We start from the raw sequence: 24,287 nt of genomic DNA on the forward strand, positions 1-24,287 counted from the left end.
TTATATTAAACTACAAAAACATATTTGAGTGATAAGGATAATTAGATATTTTCTTCCAGAGTAATTCGGTTTATCTATTGTAGTTTCAGTAAAACATTCTTACAGCAAAAGAAAAAAAGTAACCTGTGCAGATACATACCCATATCACTTTCCATTATATGCTCATTATGAATTTGCTGAAATCCAGGAATAGGCCGTGTTGTCAGATACCATACTGCATGGAGAACATCTGTGGCATGTATACGATTGTGATCTGAAAATTATCAAAATATAATCAAAAATATTATCTAAAATATAATCAAAAGTAACAAAAAGGAAAAAAAAAAAGAAACGTAATGTACCAAATTTACTGTAAGGGAGATTTTGATTAAATAAAGGAAAAATTGAATTTCTTTAAGAAACAAGTTAGATAAACATCAAATCTCCTCTAAGCATACTTCATCCTACCTGACAGTCAGGAAGGGATTAAGTGGCCTTTTCAATCAGTGATGGTGAGCCACTAGCACTGCTGATATCTACAAGCACCTGAGTTGGTGCAAACATCTGTGACAGGGGGTGTGTGGGGAGTATTTTTTGTTTTGCTTTCTTTTCTAGTAAATTTGGCTGCCCCAAACAGAAAGATGAATAATTACTGTCAAAATTCTATATTTTCTTATTATTCTATTACGGGCCTAAACCAAATTTCTGTTAAATCAACAAATATCCTCCCATTGGCTTCAGTATGTTTGATTCAACTACTTATTCAAATTCTTTAAGATTATATTCAACTGACATATTAACAAATTCATTTCTGGAGTCCACCTTTTTTTTTTTTTGCTGCAATTCATTAAATCAGTTCTAAATTCTGACAAACATATTAATAAAAATATACTATGTTCAGACATTGTCTACCTCTGTATTAAACATTAAAGCAATACACAGACTAAAGGAGATACATTTTTCTTTAAATTAGTGTATGTAATTAGATAGTACTTACAGGGAATATCTCGGTAGCCATTTTCTAGTGCACAGAAGTAATTCATGAATTCTTGAGTTGGGATTTTGAAAATTTCAAACAAACCAGTGTCTTGAAACAACGTATAAGTTACCTAAATACATATTAAAATTAATTTTAGTCTGAAAAATATACCTAAGCATATTCTGCTTTTTTCAACCTTAAAAACGTTCCTGTTTTTAAAATTTTGCTTCCTGATAGAGATGGAAATTAGTGAAATTCCATTAAAGATTATCTGAAATCTTTGTCATAGATATATGTTTAATGATTCTTTAGCACAAAAATGTGGATTTTTATCATCCTCTCAAAGAATAATAAAAGCTTTTATTTCTTTACTGATACATTGTATGCACCACTAATAAATTTTAATATTCTCTAAAATTTTCATAAAGTTAAAGAACTCATGCTTTAATTCCATTAGTGACCTAAAAAGAAGAAATCTATATTCCTACTTATTATTCAAAAATTCAAACTACTTAACTATAGTAGCAGAGCCATTGATACTAAAAAAAACCCCAACAATGTATTTATTTTGAGACTTTGGCAAAGAAATCCTATTTCTTTTATTCATTATGACTTATCTTGGGTAGTTTTAACAAAGCTTTCAAAAATGCAAGCAGAACACCCGCACATGTATATATTGTGCAACTATATTATGGTTTACAAGTAGAACTTAGTGACTACAAAGACCTAATCCTCCCCCAAGACTGCAAATATTAAGAAAGCTATTCTATACAAGTCACTGCCACTCATTTTTGTCACTTCTTTCCCAGACACTTGAGAGAAAGCATAAGTTCTGAAGTGTGGGAGGTGCTCAAAGGAACGTGAGAGCAAAATGAGGGTACATCCCTCGTTCTGCCTGACCCAACCATTCCCCTTACACATACCCATCTAGGAACCTTAAACTGATGATGGTAAAATACAATTTTTAATTGGCTCTTAAGTAAAATATGTATCAGATGCTTACAGCACAACAGACAAAAGGACTGGGGCGGGAAGAGGAGAAGGACGAGTAGTACACATACAAAAAATATCAGGAAGAACTGATACAAAAATTCTGGTAGAGTTAAGTAGAAACCTGCACGCTTAAGTACTTACAGGTTTGAACTATCCCATAGTTTGCACACAAATGAAATGCAAGGTAATGTGGATCACAGAGTACAATATACTACAGTAAAAACACCACTCACAAGTGGATTGTGGCACTCTAGTCTGTACATTAACAGTTGTCACTAACTGAGGTGACAAAAGACCTGAAAACATTTAATCAAACAAGACTAATTGAATATTGTGTATTATGAAAGAAAAGACAGTGTCTAGTGACAAAAATGAAATTATCCCCACTGGTTTATCCTATCTTCAGTCGAGGTGTAGGCTTATGGTTCCAACTGCACCTGAGTGCTTCTAACCCATTTCCTTCCCTCCAGCTAATCGTTCCTAACACTACCCTTGAACAAGAGTAACATGCATTCTACTCAAGGGTAGGAAACTAAGATACTGGCAATAAAAATATTTTGTAGTCAGATCAGAAGCAACTCCAGCTCATACTATAGCTCTATGATCGCTAAATCCAGTATAAAGAGACAGAAGCTTCCAGATGACGTTGATGAATGGGAGAGGCTAAGAAAGAGCAAACAGGGTCATATTTTTGCATCTGCCAGTAGATTGGCTTCAGCACAACATGAAACTGCATGAAAGAGCTTAGTAATAAATAAGAAAGAGATAAAAGGGATACTACATGCAGAAAGCAGCATGGAAAAAAAATCCCATTGTTTGTAGGATCAAGAGGCAAAAGACTGCCTAAAAGATCACTTCTCTTCCCCCACAGGTGAGGCTCTGGCAGAAATATTTTACTGAAATAAAGAAAAAAGAAATGGTTGACAAACAAGGTAGTAATTCTGAAAGCAGGAGACAATTTTTCATAGGAAATGGCATATTATAAAACCTTCTAAGTGTGAATCTAACCTATTTTTACATTGAGAATAAAATTCAGAAAATTTGGAGCAAGTTGTTTATAGATAAATCACTTTTTATGGTTTACAATGAGATGGAGTACATGAGAAATGATATTTCTACTTTTCAAGTTAGCATTCATATCTATGTTGACTACAAAACTTCTTCACGGTTTAAATAAAATATATAAGCACAACAGCTTTACACACCCTCTCTCATATAATAAAAGACAACAAACCTGGCTAAGGATCCTTCCAGACTGGTCTCCCATTTCTTGTACAAGGTCAAAAATTTGGAAATTCCAATTGTTCATCTTCTCCATTAGTGAATCATGATCTAATAACATTGTTTCTAATGCAGGACTCTGCTCCACCTGCGTAAGTGTAAGATACTTTATCATCTCTAAAATAACAATGAAAACTAATCTGTCAGTTGTATTGGCAAAGCAAGCCATGAAAATGATACATCATTATTGAACTTATTGAATGCTGCTCTAACTATGGCTATGAGAAAATCATAAATCAATAGTATAAATAGCACAGTTAAGGCCTTGACTTTTCATATTTTGGGGCAGCAGATTCCAGGGTTTTCTGAGATGGTGCTAAATTTTCATTCTTATCTTTTTAAAAAAAGATGAGTTAATAAAACAAAGTAAAACCATGCATAGGTTAACAAAACATTCACTGAGCTTTAACAATTCATTAATTGAACAAGCTTTTAAAAGAAGTTTATATATAAACCCAAAATGTTAGGCTTAAACCATTTGTCTCCCTGCACTTCCAATATACCGCACTGTATGAACATTCATTTGTAAGTTTCACTGAAACTCCCACATCTTCCATAAACTTCCAAAAGAAAATACTAGTCATTCAGTGTTTGAGTGTACTATCAACATTAAATCTACACAAATTAATTTTTAATCAACAAAAAATTAATACAATCCCCATGTTTCTTTTCATTTGCTAGTGAAATTTATGCAAACTGGAAACACACAATTATTAAATGAAAATCTGAATTCCAATGATGTACTATTTCCCTGCAGAAATTACAAGTCTTAGCAAAGACCCCTTTACAGCATGTTAGAAATTATAAAGAAATACTGTATTGATAAATGTTATTGCAATTTTTTTTGCAATTACATGCTTACCAGCAGATTATTTTGTGTTTGATCAATCATTTTCTTCCATTCATCTTTTTTCTTCTCTGTATAGTGGAAAGATTCTTTTGGAACACTACCAGTTCCAATTTCACCTTAAAGAAAATATATACATAAATACTATATCAATAATTTGTTTGTAAATTACTGCTGTCTAATAATTCTTGAACTGATCATATAGATTCTTCATAGAAATATAAGTAATACCTTGTTTCTAAACAATTTTTATTTAAGAATTTAGCAATTAAAAAGTTATAGAGGACAAAATTTATTAGACAAAATCTATTTGAAGATTGAGAAAAACTAGAAGTATAGCTTTTTACTTGCAAAAAATTGGTTCGGTGATTAGTTTAGCTGAGGTGGCAGAGAACTTGTTTGATATATGGAGTACAGAACTATAAAGCTATAAGTGGAACCCTATTGTACAATCCTTACTTTGAAGAAGGCAATATTTTAGATTATCTTGATTATCCCAAGCCACAAACTAAAATAAAATACATGCACATGAGTTACTTAAAGTATAGGAAAATTTCACATAGAAATATAAAAATTTTAATTTAATTGGCTTTTTTAAAAAAAAAAGTTGATATCAAATATTTGTCTATTTTGAAATCCCACCTGATTTTCTGTCTTTATATTCTGCAAATTCTGGTTCTGGTGTCGGAACAGGCTTGAGTATCTGACGTCCACAGCTTACAGAACACATGAAAAATATTTATAACATTTAATTAATTTTACTACTTTTGCTGCTGCTGTGTTGTACTGAAAAATATCTGCAAATTACTTTATGAAAAGGCATACTTTTGAAGGTTCCTCCACCAAGTGGCCTTAGTATTTTCTCTTAAATTTGTCACATATAGATTTAGTCTGTACTCAGAAAATAATCAATTATCACCTCCCGTGGACTCACCTCCATGAATTAATAAAGTAGAGCTAACTATTTAGAAAGTATTCAGAAATACAGAATTCAATTCCCAGGTAGGAAGTTCTCCTTTTCTAAAAATCTGTAAAATATTGTTACTCTACAATAACTGCTGCTTTCACGCATGAGCCATTTCAAATCAATGGCATACATACAGCATTCTTTAGTCTCCCCTGGATAATACAGTTACAGATTATTATAAGATCATATGCCTTTTTTTCCAACACTAGTAGATTTATAGGTCTTGTTACATTTTTTCATTTTAATTGTATTCTTTTCAACACATACAAAGTTATTAAAAATGTAACAGAGTTTACAGTACCTGCTACACATATAACCTACAGGTGTTTTAACTTGCTGCTGAAAATCTGGAGAACTAAATGTGTATCCTGGAGGCTTATATATATTAATGCTTGGTTTTGTGAGAAAATCAGCAGTATCAGGAAATTCTACAGGTGACCAGCTGCTGAAAGCCCCACTGGAGACAGATCCATGACTAGGTGAGCCCACAGGACTCAGGCCAGGAGAAGCACCTTCCAAAACAAACATTAAATGGGATTCAGAATATAATAAAAACATTACTGTTTAGAAAGACTGAAATTAAATGGCAATAAAGAAAAAAATATCCTTGAGACATTTTTTAAAACAAAGTAAAAAAAATAAATGCTGTAATCATATTTTGAAGCAAGGGATTAAAGTGGGCAGATACTGGTCTTTTCTGACAGTGACATTCCTTTTTTATTGGCATGATAATCCATCTAAATCTGCCTAATCAGCCATTGCGGGCGGGGGGGGGGGGGGGCAATCTAAAGTTTGCTCATGGGTCATTAGAGATTAAAAAAACCCAAACAATAAACAAACAACTCCATCTCCCTTCAGTCCATGAAATTCCCCATTCCTGTCCAAACAGTAAGCTAGGCTTTACCTCAGGCTTCTGTCTGGGAAATCTAGGAAAGCAAACTGGTAAATCTGGACTTTGGCTACTCTGCGCCTAATTTACAACAAAATTTTGCATTAAGCCAAAACATCACTTATTTCCCTTGTGAAAATATACAAAAGACAGGTTATCTACAAGTGCCCACGGTAAGTTATAGCCATTGTAAACACACTTTTATCAAAATAGAATAAAGTACCCATGAGCAAAAGAATGAGGTATTCTGTGGACTTTCCAAAGCTGAATTGCTTATTCTGCTGCAAATTAAGAAGGAAAAACTCCATCATAGGTTTTATGACTATACAGTGCCTGATAACAAATTACTAAGAGAATATACAGTATTGCCCTTAAATAGGGAATGTATGAATTATACTTTTACACTTCCAACAGTGTCATAGGCTACACTAACTTGACTCACACCCCCTAAGAGTAGTATGTAATTACATTTTGTTTACAATAAAGACAAAATTTTTCAAAGTCTACATTGCTAGCTGCAGAGACAGAAGTTTTAGAAAGCACCTGTCACTTCACTGCTGCAAAGAAAGGTCTAGAAAGTTGAGAAGCAATTTGTAAACTCCCTTCCTGAACTAAAACAGGTTAATACTCTAATGTTGGTTACTTAATTTCATCCTTTTTACATATATACATTCAGCAGGTTTTAATGCATATCATTGTGCTCTGTATTTTCCAGACTCAAAGTAGAAAAGTGCAGAAAGCAGCCCAGCTTTTTATGATGACAGAACCATTGAGAATATGCAACCATGTGTTTACATGCAGCTCTGGCCTGAGTTTGCATGTTTCTTAGTGTTTAGAAGAGTGGAAGTGAAACAATACAGTTTTGGGTTTAAAAAAAAATAAAAATTAAAAGTTCATTCGTCTCTCTCAATCCAACCTGCATATTTAAACTTTTATAAAACAAAATTATTAGATGGGCTGTTATTTTTAAATTATGCTAAAATGGATAGTCAGAAATGTCAGAAGAAGTAGTTTTCAAGTTTTCACTTAATAGGAGCAAATAGACAAGTTACAATCTCTGAAATACTGATATACACATTATTTCAGCACTGCTGTTACAGTATGTACTAACTTATTGCATTGACAGTGTTAGAACAAAATCTACTCCAAGTCCTTCCAAAATTTGTTTGAATATTAATCTCAGATGGCTATCAGGTATTTAGGAGTGTCTAAGTGACACTGTTCCAGTACGAAAAGCATAATTACTAAAAAAAGTCCCTTATTAATGTATGTGAACAGTGCAATTTTCAACAGGTACCAACTATACTGAACATCATAACATTTTGCAGCAACATAGCATTAGGTGAATAGTCGAGATTTCTACAAAGTTGATGTTAACAGTAATTTTGAGTATTCTTAGAAGCAAATTAAAAATAAATTTTTTTTCAAATATATGCAACACGCTGATGTTATTTTAGTACTACATTCTCATGAAGAAAAAAAAAAGTAATATGTAATGTACTAACTACTAACTTGATATCCTACCACTAAGCTATACAAATTGCACGATCTTACCTGCTCGTCTGGGACCTATATGATGAGTCAATGTCATAGAAGATGATCTTTGTTTTGGTATTGTCAGCAAGTTTGCACCAAAAGACCCATTTGAATGAGATCCTTGGCTGAAAATAAAACAGTAAGAATTTTTTTCTTTCCTACCTTGTCTTCCATTTTTATTAAATGAAGTGCTTATAAGATGGACAGACTGCTCTGTTACAAGTCCTCTACAATTCAGGAAAAAGAGACTACTAGAAAGAAGTCAAATTCAAGATCAGCTAGGCAATATATGTCAATTATATGGGATAAAAACTGCTGGTACTGAGTGAAAGCAACAGAAGACTTTATGCAGTCCTAAAATGGCACAATAAGTCTATTCAGACCATGTGCCACAGGTTTTACTTTCTAACATGGTATTTACTTTTCTTGGACATTTTAACAAAGCAGGCTATTTTCTAACAGATCTGAGAACATTTAAAAGATTGGTTACTTTGGAAATACCATGACAATCTTACGCAGCTACAGCTTGCTTTTCAAATGAATTTAGCATATTTAATTAATCAGTTTATTTATTATCATCTTAAAACTAAAGCTGGTTTCGACATAAAGTTGTATTGTGCTTCAGTAGCTACATCCTTAAACTTGATTGTTGAATTGTGCCATCTGCTGTTCGAAGCATGAAATTGCACTCCAAAATTCCAATTACCTATTTCCTTTAGTAAACCAAAATGCAATATGCAATTAAAAATAACTGTATACATGTACTTTGAAGTGAAAATAGCTTATGTAAAACTATTTCTTTCATTTCAGTATGGGAAAACAGTATTTACCAAACCAGATTTAATATTGTTTAATCAGATTTCAAACAAAAGTCAAATGCAGAAAAAATACCTGATCTCCCATCATTTGTTTCAATATATAAATATAAAAAAATAATTAAAGAATAAACACAGATTTATTTTTCTGAAGCCTGATGCTGACATGTTAGTCAACTTTTAAAAAATGCTTGAGTTGACAGCTGGGATAGAGTGAACTTTTCACTATTTATGCACTGCTTATTATAGCTTACATGCATTCTTTTAAAGCATATAAAAATGCTGCAACAGTATTTAGTGTAGGAAGACTATATATTATGCAAGGTCAGTTCATCTTGAACTAGTGTTTGAATGAGAAACCAAATCAAAAATTTGCATGCACATAAACCAGCAGCTCTCAAAAGCTGCTTTTGAACACTGCCTGGATGAATAGAATAAAAGTCTTTAACATTAAATGAAATTTTGTAGCAATATTAATTTATTGCACCACTGTGTAATATCTTTCTCAACTCAGCTAGAATTCAGTTGAAAACAGTCACTGCATGTAAAAAATATTTTGTTTTTTTATAAGCTTTTTTTTCTCCTAGTGAACAGTTTGCTGTTTCACACTCTCTTTTTAGTAATAGCCTGCCTCCTCCTTGCTTCTCTTTCTACCATTCATTGGGTCCTTCATTGGGCTGAATCAGCTCCCCAAGGCAGGAAAAATTGTTGTCTTATTGCTGTGATTTTTCTGACAATTTAAGGGGCTTACCCAAAAGCCAGAGCCAATGGCACAAAGTGCTCCAGGAATGCAGGACTGCCTCTTTTGGCAGCAGGAACAGCTATGCCAGTTCAGCTATTTCACCTAACCTTACGTGTAAGGTAAGCACCCATGGGAATTTTGAGATGATTATGTGTTAGAAGTTGAAGCACACCTGATAAGAACCATCACTGGAAGATGCAAGGAGACGGAGACAGTGCAAGTGTTGGCAAGAACTCTGAAGGGCAGGACACAAACCACAAAAAAGCGAACACGTGTTCTAGGGCTGCATGAGGGTGGACAGGAGCAGGGCAGGGGAACACGACTAATCAGAAGTGCTAGTCATCAGGATCAAGAGATAGTTAAAAAGTGACAGCGTATGAGCGAGGGTGTTTTCCATATTGCTACTTTTAATCAAGTGAGCTTGAGTAGGTTCTTTGGTCAGTAGGAGCTGTAAGGAAACCCTCTGTAAACATCTGCACCAGAAGTGCTGAGCCTCAAACTGAAGTCCCACACTTTGTAAGTTTAAAGCGATTGCTCTGGTCTCTGGTTATTTCCAGTGGATATAACTGGGCAGATTCTTTCAAACACTGATGACCAAATCAGCATGAAAATACAATCTTTAAACTACTACCACTGCTACTACTAGCATCTTCAATTATATTTTATACACAAAGCACAGTTAAGTTTTACTATGTAAAAACTTGAAAAGCCTATTATATTCAAGGGGAAAAAGCCATTGACAAGGGCCAAATAATTTAAATGGTTCATTTAAAAATTAAATATAATATTGATAAATTCTTCAATATTGTGTATATAAACTTTCATCTACTACTAGTAATTATCAGTTATCAGCATAACTCATTTTCTTTTAAAAAAATGCATTTATTATACTTTCCTTATGACTTATGTAAAATCATTAGTCTTAAGAGATACCAAGTATTAAAAAAAGCAGCAAAACCACACACATTTTTACAGGTTTAAGCTGCCACGCAATGTCAAGCATCTGCTGTACTTTTCTCACGAGATATTGCGCAAAGCCATACACATTTACATATTTAAATAAAACTAAATTTGTGAAGTTTCACTCATATACAACATTAAACAAAAGGAAAAACCCCATACATTTATTTTAATCCTAATTCAAAATGTAATCTTAATTCTGGAAATAAAAGCTTTATTTACACCATATTGACTAACAAGTAGAGAAGAGATGGCTTTCTTAATCTACCTTACTGCTTGTTTGATGGCCACAGGAATAATAAACATTGCGATACACACAACAGTGGCTACCAAATGCAAGAAAGTTATATCATCTGTTTAATTAGAAAACAAATTTTGGGGTATGTGGAAGTGATACATACTTTAAGTAAAAAGGAGAAGGAGGAAGTCAGTAAAGGTTTAGAGGTTAAACTAGTTTGTTTTGCAATTGTGTATGTTGGACTTTTTTTTTTTTTTCCATTTCCTACTAAAACTGATACACAGGTCTACTTACTATGACAGAACATATCATTCAACCTCAGAATGACCTGATTATCTACTTCAGATCAAATAGAGATACAAAGTATAGCATATAATTAACTTGAAACATTTTCCAGTTTATGCTGGCAGAATTTGGAGACTCAATTCACAAGATGTTACACTAAATACTTCCACTGCCACGTTCCAGCATTACAGACATAAACATTGTAGAACGGCTACATTTATTATTGCCCTTAAAATGTGGTTAAGTGCTTACCTTGATGTGTTATATTCCTGATGAGATCTCTTGCTGTTACTCCGTTCCCATCTAGATGATGTTGATTCTATAGGTGGAATGCCAGAAACTCCTGAAGTTCGTCTCAGCTGTGGTGTTGGCAGGCTATTCCTGCTATTTAATCCCTGTGAGTAATTTAACCATGGTTAAAATCTATATAAGTAAAAACAGACATTAAGATTTTATTTATGGTTTGTAAAGACTATTTATTGTTAATTTTTTATAGTGAAACAGTAAGTATGGTATCTTACATTCACTCTTACTGCTCAAGAAAATAAAAAAGATGCAATCAAATTATTTTGCTTACTAGGAATAACTATTTTTCATATCTCTTTTTGTCTTCCCCCAAATTAAAATATGTAAAGATACTTGTTCTCTGAAATCCATGTGGTCCAACAATTACTCTTCAGAGCTTTTAAAAATCAAGGTCTTCTAGAGATAGTCAGTTGCTGTAGGATTACAGATTCTTTTTCTACACATCCCAATGTCAGCTCTCCAGCTCTCAGGATACCCTGAGATTTCGATAACTTAGATGCTAAATATTGGCAGTGCGAGTATTGTGGAACTTGTGGAAAGGGTGATGCACAATGTACAGAGTCAGTTCTGGTCCGCCAAGGCTCCCTCTCTGCTTACATACCAGCCCCACAGCACTCAGGAAGCTTCCCAGGCACCTCCCCACTCCCAGCCTGGAAGCTGTCTTAGTTTAGGTACACTGCAGACCAAACACTGGGAATGACTATTGTACTTGAACACAAAGCAGGGCAACGGCACTCAAACAGCCCTGTATGGAAATAACTCAGGATTTATTAGCTCTGCCTTACTGAAATACCCCCAGAAAAGTATATCCATGTTTAAATAACAATTAGTAGAACCTAACTAATAGAAAGGATAGGATCACTGAAATGAAACTGCAAAGCCAGCTTTAGCATATCTGCATCCATCGCACAGATAACCTATACTTTTTTTTTTTTTTTGTAAATTGATTAAAATACATCTCCCTCTGACTGCATTCAGTCTACAATCCACTTGTTAACTCATCCCTAGATTTGGCCATTCAATGGAGGGAAGGGGAGGTGGAAGATTCTTCTCCATAATGCAGATATGTGTAACCAGACTTCGCAAAGTAAAAAGGAAGCCAGGAAAAAAAATGTTTAAAACAAAAAATCCAAAGCAATATTTACAGTGTTGAGTAAGGTCTGCAGGGTCATGTGTGAGGACAGGTGACCCTTGGATTCTGTCACTTCAAAAGTTTGGCAGAAATAACGACTTTGCAATTTTAAGCTTCATCAGGTGGTCAAAGATCACACTCAACTCGCAAAGCTATTACATGTGTCAAAAAAATGAAACAGTGTTAACACAAAAGAGTATAGTCGCTTACCCTGAAAAATCAGACTGCTTTGAGTCCTTGATATGGGATGTACCTTGACTCCATTTGCTTTGCTGCAAAGCTGTAGTCACAGCCAGAAAGGTGGAATTGGACAAGCAGATGACCACCATATCATCCACAGAAACATGCAGCAGTCCTTAATCAGCCAGACCAGAAAGTGAAGTGGAGGAGCATGTTCTGTGTTCTATCATACAGTGGTAGTGCTCTCAGGCTAGGATGGCGTGTTGGGTTTGTGTGGCAAGGTTTTGGTAGGGGGCAAAGCTACAGGGGTGGCTTCTGTGAGAAGCTGCTAGAAGCTTCCCTTGTGTCTGATAGAGCCAATGCCAGCCGGCTCCAAGACGGACCCGCCGCTGGCCAAGGCCAAGCCAATCAGCGCCTCTGTGATAACGTATTTAAGAAGGAAAAAAAACAGTTAGAGGGAGATTTTGCAGCCAGAGGGAGGAGTGAGAAGATGTAAGAAACTCTGCAGACACCAAGGTCAGTGCAGAAGGAGGGGCAGGAGGTGCTCCAGGCGCCGGAGCAGAGATCCCCCTGCAGCCCGTGGTGAAGACCATGGTGAAGCAGGCTGTCCCCCTGCAGCCCATGGAGGGAGGATGAGGGGGTGTAGAGATTCCACCTGCAGCCCATGGAGGACCCCACGCTGGAGCAGGTGGAGGCACCTGAAGGAGGCTGTGGCCCCGTGGGAAGCCCGCACTGGAGCAAGCTCCTGGCAGGACCTGTGGATCCGTGGAGAGAGGAGCCCACGCCAGAGCAGCTTTGCTGGCAGGACTTGTGACCCCGTGGGGGACCCACATTGGAGCAGTTTGCTCCTGAAGGTCTGCACCCCGTGGGAGAGACCCACGTTGGAGAAGTTTGTGAAGGACTGTCTCCCGTGAGAGGGACCCCATGCTGGAGCAGGGGAACGATGAGAGGAGTCCTCACCCTGAGGATGAAGAAGCGGCAGAAACAACGTGTGATGAACTGACCGTAACCCCCATTCCCCGTCCCCCTGTGCCGCTGGTGGGGGTGGAGGTTGAAGCTGGGAGTGAAGTTGAGCCCAGGAAGATGGGAGGGGTGGAGGAAGGTGTTTTAAGATTTGATTTTATTTCTCATTCCTCTACTCTGTCTTGCTTGGTAATAAATTAGATGAATTTCCTCTCCAAGTTTAGTCTGTTTTGCCCATGACGATAATTAGTGAGTGATCTCTCCCTGTCCTTATCTCCACCCACAAGCTTTTTGTTGCACTTTTTCTCCCCTGTCTAGTGAAGGAGGGGAGTGATAGAGCGGCTCTGGTGGGCACCTGGCCCCCAGCCAGGGTCAACCCACCACAGATGGACTCCTCTGTCAGTGGACCATATCAATCTAACCAGCATCCTCTCTACAACACAGGGAGCACAGCTGAAAATTCAAAATCCCCAACATTGAAGGAGAAAGGTCCACTCCCCAAAAAAGTGCACGTTAGCACAATATGGAAAGAACGCTCTAGCACCTGCACTTACTTTTTCTTCTACCTGGCTACTCTAAGAAAGATGGAACACTGGGGATATGAGAAATCTCCAGAACTTTCCCCTACTTGATAAAGAAGCAGAGAATAAACAAAACATGAGTAGCAAAGGACTAAGGAACTCCAGATCACTCTGTGCTAGCAAAGTCGCTAGCAATCACTATACAAAGAAGAAAAGTTGCTCTGTAAACAAAATTTAGACTGTGCCAGAAATCAAAGTTGTTATGAAAAGACTTTCAGTTACCAGCAATAACAAGGCCAGGAGACAAGGGATGGGGGATACTCAAGTGCTTTCCTAGACAACTTTTACTTGCCCACAAGTGTGAAAACTGTACAGTCGTGAGTCTTGATAACAGCAGAAATCCACCAATCTGGCGAGCAGTCTACTGTCATATGCTAGGAAATCTGGCAACAGTTCTGTCATGATGGAATTAAAAAGTGTATTTTTTTTTTTTTTAAATTGCAGCACATACATGAATGAAAATTAAAGTCACTTGACCTTGAGCAGCTTTCGATCTCCTTTTTCAGCAGGATCCTCTATTTCCGGACAGGGGAAGAAACCAGGAAACGGTGTGAATGGACTAGCCTTTGGCCTGTATGTGCCTGAGAAAGCACCAATCAAACTATTAATGCTTCGAAGGGAAGAAATCACTTGTGGTGGAAGGGATGGGTCAGTCAGGAGGTCTGTTAGCACGCTTCGAGCCTCATTTAGTACTGAAAGATCAACTCCATTTCCACTGCCAGCATTCTAGAATAAATGGAAATGTTGCAAACTATTAACATGTCAAAATGTTTCACAGTATTCTAAGTTTTAAATAAGCATCTTATCTATTGTGAATTTAAAAAATAAAAAAATCAATACAATGTATTTTTCTTTTAAAGAAAATATATACACACAGACATATTCAGACTAATTTTTGCAGGGTTTTTTCACACAATAAAAATATTTCAGAATTCAACATTAGCTTTTAGTTTATTTTTCTCTGTTTAAAATAAAGATCTGGTGCCACTTTTATCTCATTTTTTCATTAATTTCTCAGAATTAAACTTTATATTCTATTTCTTCCAATAAAATCAAGAGGAATTTTGGTGGCCAAACTCTTACAAGCCTCTTAGAGGTGCGATTTCCACAGCCTCATTAGTTTTATTAACCTTGATTCTACTGAAACAAATCCTAACAGTTCTGTCAAAAAAATGATTAGTTTTTATTTGGCATAAGTCTCTGAACAGGAACAGCAATAGCTGATTAGAAGCCACCACTGATACAAGAGGTAGAGAGACAGGGGGGAGAGAAGCAAGCAATCAAGAAAAAATGTGAGAACCTCGTAGACCCAAGTTTGGTGACATTGTTGGGAAATGTCCCTAACCTTATGCTAATGAATATCTCAAAGAAAGCACTTCCATCTTAGTTAGGTTTGAGATTGTTCTTATATATACCACAAAGTAGATCCCTGTCAACTTGGTCTGAACTGCTAAATATCAAGACTCTGCTACATAGAGCTAGGATGTACTAGGTACTTAGTACATTACTTAAGTAAATAAAACATCAACAGAAAAATTGAAATCTGACAGTTTACAGTGAACTCTGTACCCAATCACATTTCACAAAAGAATAATTAGATTCATAATACACTGACCTGGTAATATGGCTTGTACCATTGCTTCAAATCCCAATCCCAAAGTATCATCTGTATGGGGGGGGGGGGGGGGGGGGGGGGGGGGAGAGTAATAGGTGATATGTTAATACAGAAAAACAACAATGAAATAAATCTTCATTACGTGATGTAATATGAAATGCTTCTCCCTTCATGTTTTTATATGTAACTTAGGTAATTTTCTCAGTTAAAGCTATCCCAGAAAAAGTCCTAAAGAAGAGTTCGAAGAAATTGCACATAACAGAGATATCTTGATGACAGAATAATTACATGGTCTTATTTCAATATTTCTGGATTGTTTATAAATCATTTAACATGTACACTAAATTAGGTGGTGATAGTGCTTTCCTGCTTCTATTCACCTCAACTTATAAAAGCAAATCTATCCTAAAGCCTCCAATGTATTTTACAATTTTTTTCTGTCCAGAACCATTCAAACAGTAGCAATTTTGTAAATACAGTGCAGAAAGCACTACATTAACATCATTTATTTTTTAAAAAGGCAAAAAGCTCCCTAATATCTCAGGTTAAAAATTGGTACATTTAAAAGCATTTTCTTGCAGGAGGTTTTGTCAGGTTTTGCTTGAATATGGTTACAAATCTACATGTTCTGAATAACTTCACAAAACCCACCAAACCCACAAAAGAACGTCAGCAACACAATCTGAAGATACTATCAGCTTCAAATACGTCAACAGCACTCAATTTTTCTTCTACTGACAACAAATAAAAACAACATGCAAGAAATTAAATTCAGATGTCTGGCTTGTTTCAAAAGTCTTCAGTCTCCATGACTTCTTGATGGGTTCCAATTATTCTCTGATAAATTAATTCATTTGTACAACATGCATTCACAAATAAAACAAATATAAAGATAACCCTTTTTTTCCTCTTTTCCGTAGCTACAGAGAACAAATAAAGTGCCAATACCCCACTTGATTGTTCATATTTTGCAGTCTTTCTGCTTGTTTTTATAGGTGAGAACTATGTTTGGTTTTGTTCCTTTAAGACTAACAGTTCTTTCATGGAGAAAACACAATGTTCCAGGCTGGCACTTATCCAGAAGAAGGTACAGAAAGTGTTGATAAAGAAACACTGGCTTACATGTCAGCAGTACCCAGGCAAGGGCGGTGCTTAAAGTCTCTTTTTCTCTTCTGTTATCTTCATAGAGATACCATTAAACCATGTTTAAACTTAATAGTCATGACAACCACTTGCTATGGAAAGTGAAGAGATCGATCATTAAGTATGTACTTAACCTGAGAGTAAGTTATGCTATATCAGACAGTCATATTGTGTAAAGCAGATCCAAATAAAGAATTAAGAATTTGAGGGGTTTTTTGTTTTTTAAAGTCATTAATCTAGCTACTATCTCCTCATTCATCTTTTTAAAAAAAGCCAAAACCCTAAGCATAGGAGATGACTGTTCACCTGTCAGTGACAAGCATTAAGATAACAACCAACATTATCTGGCATACCCTTTTTGTGTGATGCATTTGCGTTTGGCATGTAAAAATGAAGGCGTTTTTCTTCCATAACAAACTAGAATGAGTTGTCCATCTCGGCATGTTGAGTTTTGGGGGTTTTTTTTCTTCATTCTCAGGTTTCTCTTTCCAGATTGACATTCATTTACTGTATCAAATACAGATTAATCTTTTGGTTTCATTCTGTCCTTCTAAGCTTGGACACAGAGACTGCATTAATCTGCTTCATTGACTTTTGACTCAACCAGCAACAAAGATCAGATGTCCACATGAGTTTTGTTAGTTGTATTAGCAACCTTTGATACTAACAGTCCATGAAATTGCATCAGCTTGCATACAATCTTGCAACCTCTATTAGGGGACACAAAAGAGGTTTCCCTTCCCCCAGCTGTTCTAATATTTTGTCTTTTAAATATGTGGTATGTTAGCTAATTTTATTTATTCATCATAAATGAGATCTTAATAAAATACCTAACTCCAGAACATTTCTGTACCAAACCTTTACCTGCAACTACTTTTACTGATGCAACCTCCTTTATTCATCCTTTAAGCCATTGGGAGCCTTTGTGTACATGTACATATATGTACACACATATGCGCTTACATAAGCTATACTGTTATCATTTTGGGGATCAATCTATATGACTAAAAAAGATCAAAACCTTCCTTTTGGCTTTAGCCCTGCTATAGTAAAGAAATAGGCTCAAAGTTGCATAGGCAGAAAATATTCAATGGAAAGTGTTACTGCTATATCTTGTGGCCCATACTCATCTAGCATACACAAGGTAAAATAACGTGCACAGCTCACAAAAATGCAAAATCTACTTGCAATGCAAATAATGGTTTGATATCTTAAATGGCAGGGCACTATTTTATACACAATTTCATTTAAATCAAAAATTTCACAGCTTGGATTCATGATTGAAAATTTTCTGTTTTCATTTAAACCAGAAGATGTAAGCTTCCCCTCTGATACAAATTTTACAGCAAAGAAACTAAACCAGATTTGAAATAAACAGAACTCAAGTTTACCTATATGTTGTCAACAGAATTTTTTTTTTTAATTCACTACACACCACCATTAATGGGAAGTCATATCTCGAGAGAAGACAGGTGTAGTATATTAACACAGTTAGCAGGCTATCACAGTCTATACTAGCTGTAAAGTTTTCAGGGCTCATTCCATGTGCCACACATTGAAGTAATTAAAATGAGATGATGAAAATTTCAGGCACAAAGTAGTAATATCTTCTACTAAGCACAATGGAAAAAAATGCAGATCACTATACAACGACTATTTTTCCACGGTAAATACAACCTGTTACATCTCTATACTAATCAAATCCTTACAGGCTAATAATGAAAGGGGGATTATTACCTTTTCCTTAGATGCTTAGGATACACCACAAGATGGCACTCAAATGCAGAAAGCCTCCCCCCACAAAAAACAATTTCAGGAGAAAGGAACAGAAACCAGCAGCATATTCCTTAATAAACCTTCTGCAGAATTGAAATGGTTTGAGGGACAAGGTGGGGTGACAGTTGTAAAGGTTAGCAGCTGATAAAGTCTGCTTCTTTACAAAAACTTCTCTGTTTAAAGAAATAGTTACTCTTTACCATTCTATTAAGAAACCAACTGTAAGAAAACTGTACTTTGCTTCTCACTACCTATCAGACTTAGTTAACTTAGGCTAACTCCAGGCCTGGCAAGTTAAATCTGGAATACTAACAAAGCAGCATTTTTTGCACTATTTTTGTTGAGAGTTTGGCAGTCAGAGCTTTAATTACTGTGGATCATCAACAAAAGTTACTAAGTATTCCCAGAGTTGCATTAATCTTACAGCAGGAGTAAAAATGATACAGTTTATTTTGACTTAATGTGAACAGACCAACAGACCTTAAAATAGGTCTTAGGCAGAGCCTCAGCAATTTTTGATTTTGCAACCGTAAGACTTGTTGCAGAAAGATCTGTTCTCTGTAATACTAAGATTTTGTAATCCATTGCACATAACATTCGTCCTCACCTCCTCCAACAAGAAACACCTGATCTAGGAGGGACTGGAGTCATAAAAGTTCCAAGCTACAACTTAAACCTCTGCTTAGCAACTCACACACTTTGGCTTTTGAGCATCGTCAGTGCCAACACCACAGCAATCACACAGCTGGGAGCTCCTCTGAAAATAAAACTGTAGTGGGGTCTGATATTGCAGATGAACTTCTGAGGGGTGAGAAATTATAGGCCTTCCTCCATAGCCATGTATACCAAATCACCAGTCAGCTTGGAGGAGATGTTATCCTATCAGCCCGGAGTCTCCCAGTCCATCCAAAGAGCAATGGTCCCACTTTCCTGGTTTTATATAATTGCCTGTCAAGCTGATCAGGGTTTTGAAGTACAGTTAATAAAAACCACAATAAAAACCCACACATAACACAGTACTATGCCTTGTTCTTTAATAGTCAGGGACAGTATTATGCTTAACTAAAATAACTGAATCTATTTAGCCTATAAAATAAATTTCAGCAAAGTTAAAAGAATACAAGCCAGCTTACAAAAACCCTTTAAGTGACCTTTTCCAATCTGGCCACCATCAGCCAGCGATGGGTTTAGGTCAAACTGAAACATGTCACTAAAAACAGGCTAACAGTATCAACAGAGGGAATCTTCATCACCAGAAATATATTTTTTTAAAGGTTAAAAAAGTGGTTAAAGCCAACAAGTTCTCCAGAGTTGCTATTTTGAAGAATGAACACTATATTCAGTTCTATGGATGCTTAGTCAAATCGAAGGAGATTTTAAATACATAGCACTTACTGAAAATATGCAGGAAAATTTACAGTAGGCATCAGATATTACCATCCATTCATATTTTCTCAAACAATGAAAACAGTATTTCCATATACTCCAGAAGAATTGCCATGCAATTTGAACAGAAGAACTTTACAATCAACTTATCTGACACTATTTGTAATCCATCTAATCACTGAAGGGGAAAAAAAAGAGAAGAAAAGAAGGGGAAAAAAAGGAAAAAAAAAGAAGGGGGGAAAAAAGGGAAAAAAAAAAAAGTGAAGGTACTGATCGTTGAGTATCAACCCAAGAATCACCAAAACTTAAGGACAGTACTTTTGCAAAGCACACATTGTTAGCAACATCAGAAACGTTGGTTTAAAAAGTACACAAAGTAACAATAATAAAGGCCTTCTCTAATACAGGTTATAGTTCAAACAGCAACAGGAACAAGCAATATTAATTTTCACAAAGAAAAAGGAAAAAGTGCTCCTCTGAGAAGCTTATAGTCTAAATAAACAAAAACCAGATGAGAAATAGAAGACAGTCAATGAAATCCAGCAGAGCTTCAGGGTTTTTTGTTTTGTTTTTATTGATTTTTCTATATAAAAAGTTATCTTTCCTATCACAGTGCAGCCAGTGTTTCCAGGGCCTGTAACAGATGTGTCTTTCAGAAGCACATTGATGCCATGGAGGGTGGAGTTCTTTTGGATCTTCCTTGCATGAGTGCCCCAGCTCCATTTGGCTAAAGTCATGTTTGAGGAGTATTTTAAACTTCTAAAGATTTCAGTGCAATAAAAGCGTATGGGTTTTACTTTTCTCACGTTATAAACCACTAAAATTACTATAAAAGTACACTAAGCATTTTTAAACTTTTTTTTTTTTAAATTTAATGCCCAACTCAAACTATATTTGGCTAGATAACTGTGAAATGATATTTTCAGAATAATTTAACTTATAAAATACAAAATCATATCATCTTAGCTACTCGAGAATTACTTGTGTTTGTGCAAAGTTATACTAAGGATAATATTCCTACTTAAGCAGAGATTTAAAATACACGGCTACAAAAAAAAAAAAGTTTCAGAGTTTAGAAATGTAAAAATCAATTTTAAAACTAGAATATAACTAATACATACAGTCCATACCCTAAGTTGAAGTGTGCACAGCATCTAAGGCCATACACAATGTTAAGATTTGTAATAATGCTGCTTGATTGCCTAAACTAGGTAAGTGGGAAGTTTTAGTTTCAACAATGATACTATTCAGGAGATTCAGTGTGTGCTTTAATGCTTAAGAAGAGAAAACTCGTCCTATTTGACACCACCCATTCACATTCCACGCTCCAAAATTTTAATGGAGAAAAAATGAGTACAAAACTTAGTTTCTAGTTCTGACTGAGTCTTTCATTGATCAAATATAAAAGATTCCTAGTTGCTAGTAGCATCTGTTTGACACCATTAGGCATTAGCTCCATAAATAAGTATTTCCATAGCAACCAAGCATAGAATTAACTAAACAATGAAACCAACACCATAGCAACTTGATTCAGAAATCAACTCTGTAAAAAATCACCTCATTCAAAAGCAAAATTCTACAACCAGATGAGAAACTAATTTATTGTAAAATATGAAAAAGGTTACGTTACATATCCATTTCTTTTCATGACTGCTTTTCAAACAAGACTGATGCTAAATTCATTACTTTTATTTCTAAATTAGTCTTTTGTAATAGCTTACAATCAATTAGCTTCTTAAACCCATGTAATTTAATGATACAAAACCAAACACAGCAGTATACAACCTAGGAGTCTTGTTTTAGTTATTTATTTATTTATTAGGGTTTTTCCCCCTCTTGGTGTAGAAGAGGTAGATTGTTTAAAAAGTATGTTAGTAAGTAGTTAAGTTGTATTCAGTATGAGACTGAAGGTGATGCAACCAAAGAATGACTCTGTCAAAGTAGAGGTAGCATTATTTAGATAAGACAGACAACATTGTATTGTGAAATCTTACAGGCCAAAACAGCAGCCACTTGAGTAAATTATTGTAATCAAGACAGAAATACAGCACTTGGAAAAGCATTCAGTATGATACTTAAGGCATTTAGAGTCATGATGATATTTCTCCACCCACTAAACCTTCCCGTGAAAATAAATGGGACAGGAGAAAACTAGGATATTTTTGGAATCCTAATACGTATCACTTCCTAACTCCTTACAATTTATTTATCCAAGATTGTAAATTGGCTAATAGGTTGTGAAGTCTGCAGATAGCCACAATCTTTGAATAGAACTGTATGTGCTTTCATAATTCTGAGGTCTGGATACATGTACTCAAGGAAACAGTCACAGCCCCTTATCCTAGACTCTATCCTTGACTTTACTGAACTCTTTCCTAAAAGACATTATGTTCACTTTTTAAAGTCTATAATCTTCCTTGAATGGAAAAAGACTTGCTCCTACTTAATTGCTTTAGTAAATACTAGTCTATACATCAAACAGTACCTGCAACATATTTGGCTGGACACATAAGAACAACACTGGAACATAAGGTGTGTCTGGCCACCATAATGTTTTCACCACACTCCACAGTATTCTCAATCTTCCTTGCAAATACAAATCTTCAACAAGAGCTGCACCTAAATAAACTTTAACAAGTCACTTTAGAGTCTTCCCGTATTTAGTTACTGTTTTCAGTAACTTTGTCCTCAGCACATATATAAAAACAGAGCAAAAATGCTCCACTGTTACGCTAAAGTTTCAAATAAGCCTTCAGCAGGCTTGTTCTTAAAGTTATTATTACTCCCTGCAAGCAGAAAAATAGTTTTTGTTTGGTTGGGGTTTTGTTTCTCTTTTATGTGTTTCATTTGTTTGTTTTTTAAAAAGACATGCTACTTCTGCTTTTGTAACCAGGAGTTATCAGCAGGTCAGCTTCTACTTTGTCTGCTGTACAAAGTTTTCAGGTTTCCTACTGCTTGTTATATTTGCTCTGATCTTCTTTTTAATATTTTTTAAGATCTTGAAATGTTTCAAAAAGGTTCTAAAAGGTGTTTTGTCTATCAAGGGAAAGTGGGGGGGGGAGGGGGATGTTCTTCTTATGTAGGTAATGAAGAAAACTGGCTAAAACCACACTTAGGTCATTTCCTGTTCCTTCTAGGTTTTGTCAGGCTTGCACATCAGAGTAAAGGCCAACCAGTAATTTATGGCAACTGGGGGAGGGAAGGCAGAGGAAAAAAGCCTGCTATGTGCAGATCCTTTAACTGCCCATTATAAGCATTTTCCTTTAGAGCATGTGGTTCTAATCACCATCAAAGAAAAGAAATAGTGCTAGGTGGATTATTGCTCTAATCCAGTGCAGTTGCTTCAGTGTTCTGGCATACTGTACTACTTTTACTGTCATCCAAAACCTAAACCCATATTTTAAAGTTGGGTTTATTTTACAAAAAGCAAAATCTAGAAATTGATCCCAAAACATCCTTTCCACATTTACCTATTGGCATTATTTTGCAATTATACATAGTAAAAGCCTTTACTGCTATGTTGACACATTGTGAATGTATCATATTGGAACAGATGGAAAGAGCAATCTTAAATTTTATCTTTCTGCAATAGAAGGATGTGCACAAATCCTATGCTGAAACATTTTACTGTATGCTGATATATTCTTGATGCAATAACTAAAAACACTTACTAGAGATGAACTGATTTCCCCCTCTATTGACTTAATTTTTTAAATCAAGTGGGTTTTTCCCACCTATTACACTAGAGATATAGCAATGAATCGAAGATCTTTGTCTTCTAAGCAAAGAGAAACGATGTCATATGACCACAAGTGTTTTTTCCCAGCACTGAGCTGAAGAAGATACTGAATTTATCACAAAGATTTTTATCACAACTGTCTCTTCAATATCTCATAAAAATACGTACATTTCTCCTCTCCTCGAGACACCCTCTAAAACAAGCAACAAAAAAATAAGCTGTACAACTCTCAGCCAAAAATTGACATGAATGTGAGAATGGTTCACATCAACTGAATCAGACGAAATGATCATCTAGTCCAGTATCTTGCCACTGACAACAGCAGCCACCTCAAGATAAGAATATTCTTAAGTAAGCAGTGTTAATTCTCAGAACATTCTTTCAGCCTCAGCAACACAGCTCAAGGAGCCGTACGTTATATGGCTTTGTATATTACAAAGGTCAATAGATTTCCACCTTTGCATTTCTCTGATCATCTTTACAGAATCCATGTAAACTTCTGGCAGATCCAATTTCATACACAAAGGCATTTCACAAGTTAAATACAGAATATGCAAAGTTCCCATTTGTTCTGAATCTGTCAATGCCGAATTCGTGCAGTGAGGAAGCAAATAATCAGCAACACTTTCATGCAGTTTACCCACTGAAAGATCTGTTTTTGCAAAAGCTTATAGTTGCTCTCCAACTAACTTCAGGCACAAGACACTATTTTTTTCAGACTATGAGGCTGTATTTGCAAATCCCCCATGGTAGTTCATTCAGAGCCTTCAGAGTAACAGCACCTTCAGATTAACAAAACCTCTAATTCATTACATACTTTTTTGTTTGATTGCATTAATTGTTGTCTTAAGGATTTTTATTTACAAAATTGCCAGAAGTTACAAGCTTTACATAAATTAGTCTTGTTTTCTTTCAATAACTTGACAATGACCCAAAAAGAAACATTACAGGGACT

General features: G+C 35.5%; 1 protein-coding gene across 7 annotated transcripts in view; it reads right to left on the reverse strand.

Annotated features, from left to right (window-relative positions):
- PDE3B (phosphodiesterase 3B) overlaps window positions 1–24,287 on the reverse strand; it is a 95,795-nt gene that overhangs the window by 10,146 nt on the left and 61,362 nt on the right. For 6 of the 7 annotated variants that reach the window (XR_012835784.1, XR_012835783.1, XM_075755084.1 and 3 more), the window contains exons 2-11: window positions 15,289–15,339; window positions 14,151–14,399; window positions 10,764–10,906; window positions 7,490–7,596; window positions 5,348–5,558; window positions 4,722–4,795; window positions 4,095–4,198; window positions 3,186–3,320; window positions 977–1,088; window positions 140–253 (exon numbers count right to left, since the gene is read on the reverse strand). Coding sequence is in view for 5 of the 7 variants with exons in the window: in XM_075755084.1 (XP_075611199.1) it covers window positions 140–253; window positions 977–1,088; window positions 3,186–3,320; window positions 4,095–4,198; window positions 4,722–4,795; window positions 5,348–5,558; window positions 7,490–7,596; window positions 10,764–10,906; window positions 14,151–14,399; window positions 15,289–15,339 (1,300 nt within the window). In the remaining 2 variants the exon portion in view is untranslated. The remainder of the gene's footprint in view (window positions 1–139; window positions 254–976; window positions 1,089–3,185; window positions 3,321–4,094; window positions 4,199–4,721; window positions 4,796–5,347; window positions 5,559–7,489; window positions 7,597–10,763; window positions 10,907–14,150; window positions 14,400–15,288; window positions 15,340–24,287) is intronic. The other variant, XM_075755087.1, reaches the window with a different exon arrangement.

This window comes from Balearica regulorum, chromosome 5, assembly GCF_011004875.1.
Source record: "Balearica regulorum gibbericeps isolate bBalReg1 chromosome 5, bBalReg1.pri, whole genome shotgun sequence".
Lineage (NCBI taxonomy): Eukaryota > Metazoa > Chordata > Aves > Gruiformes > Gruidae > Balearica > Balearica regulorum.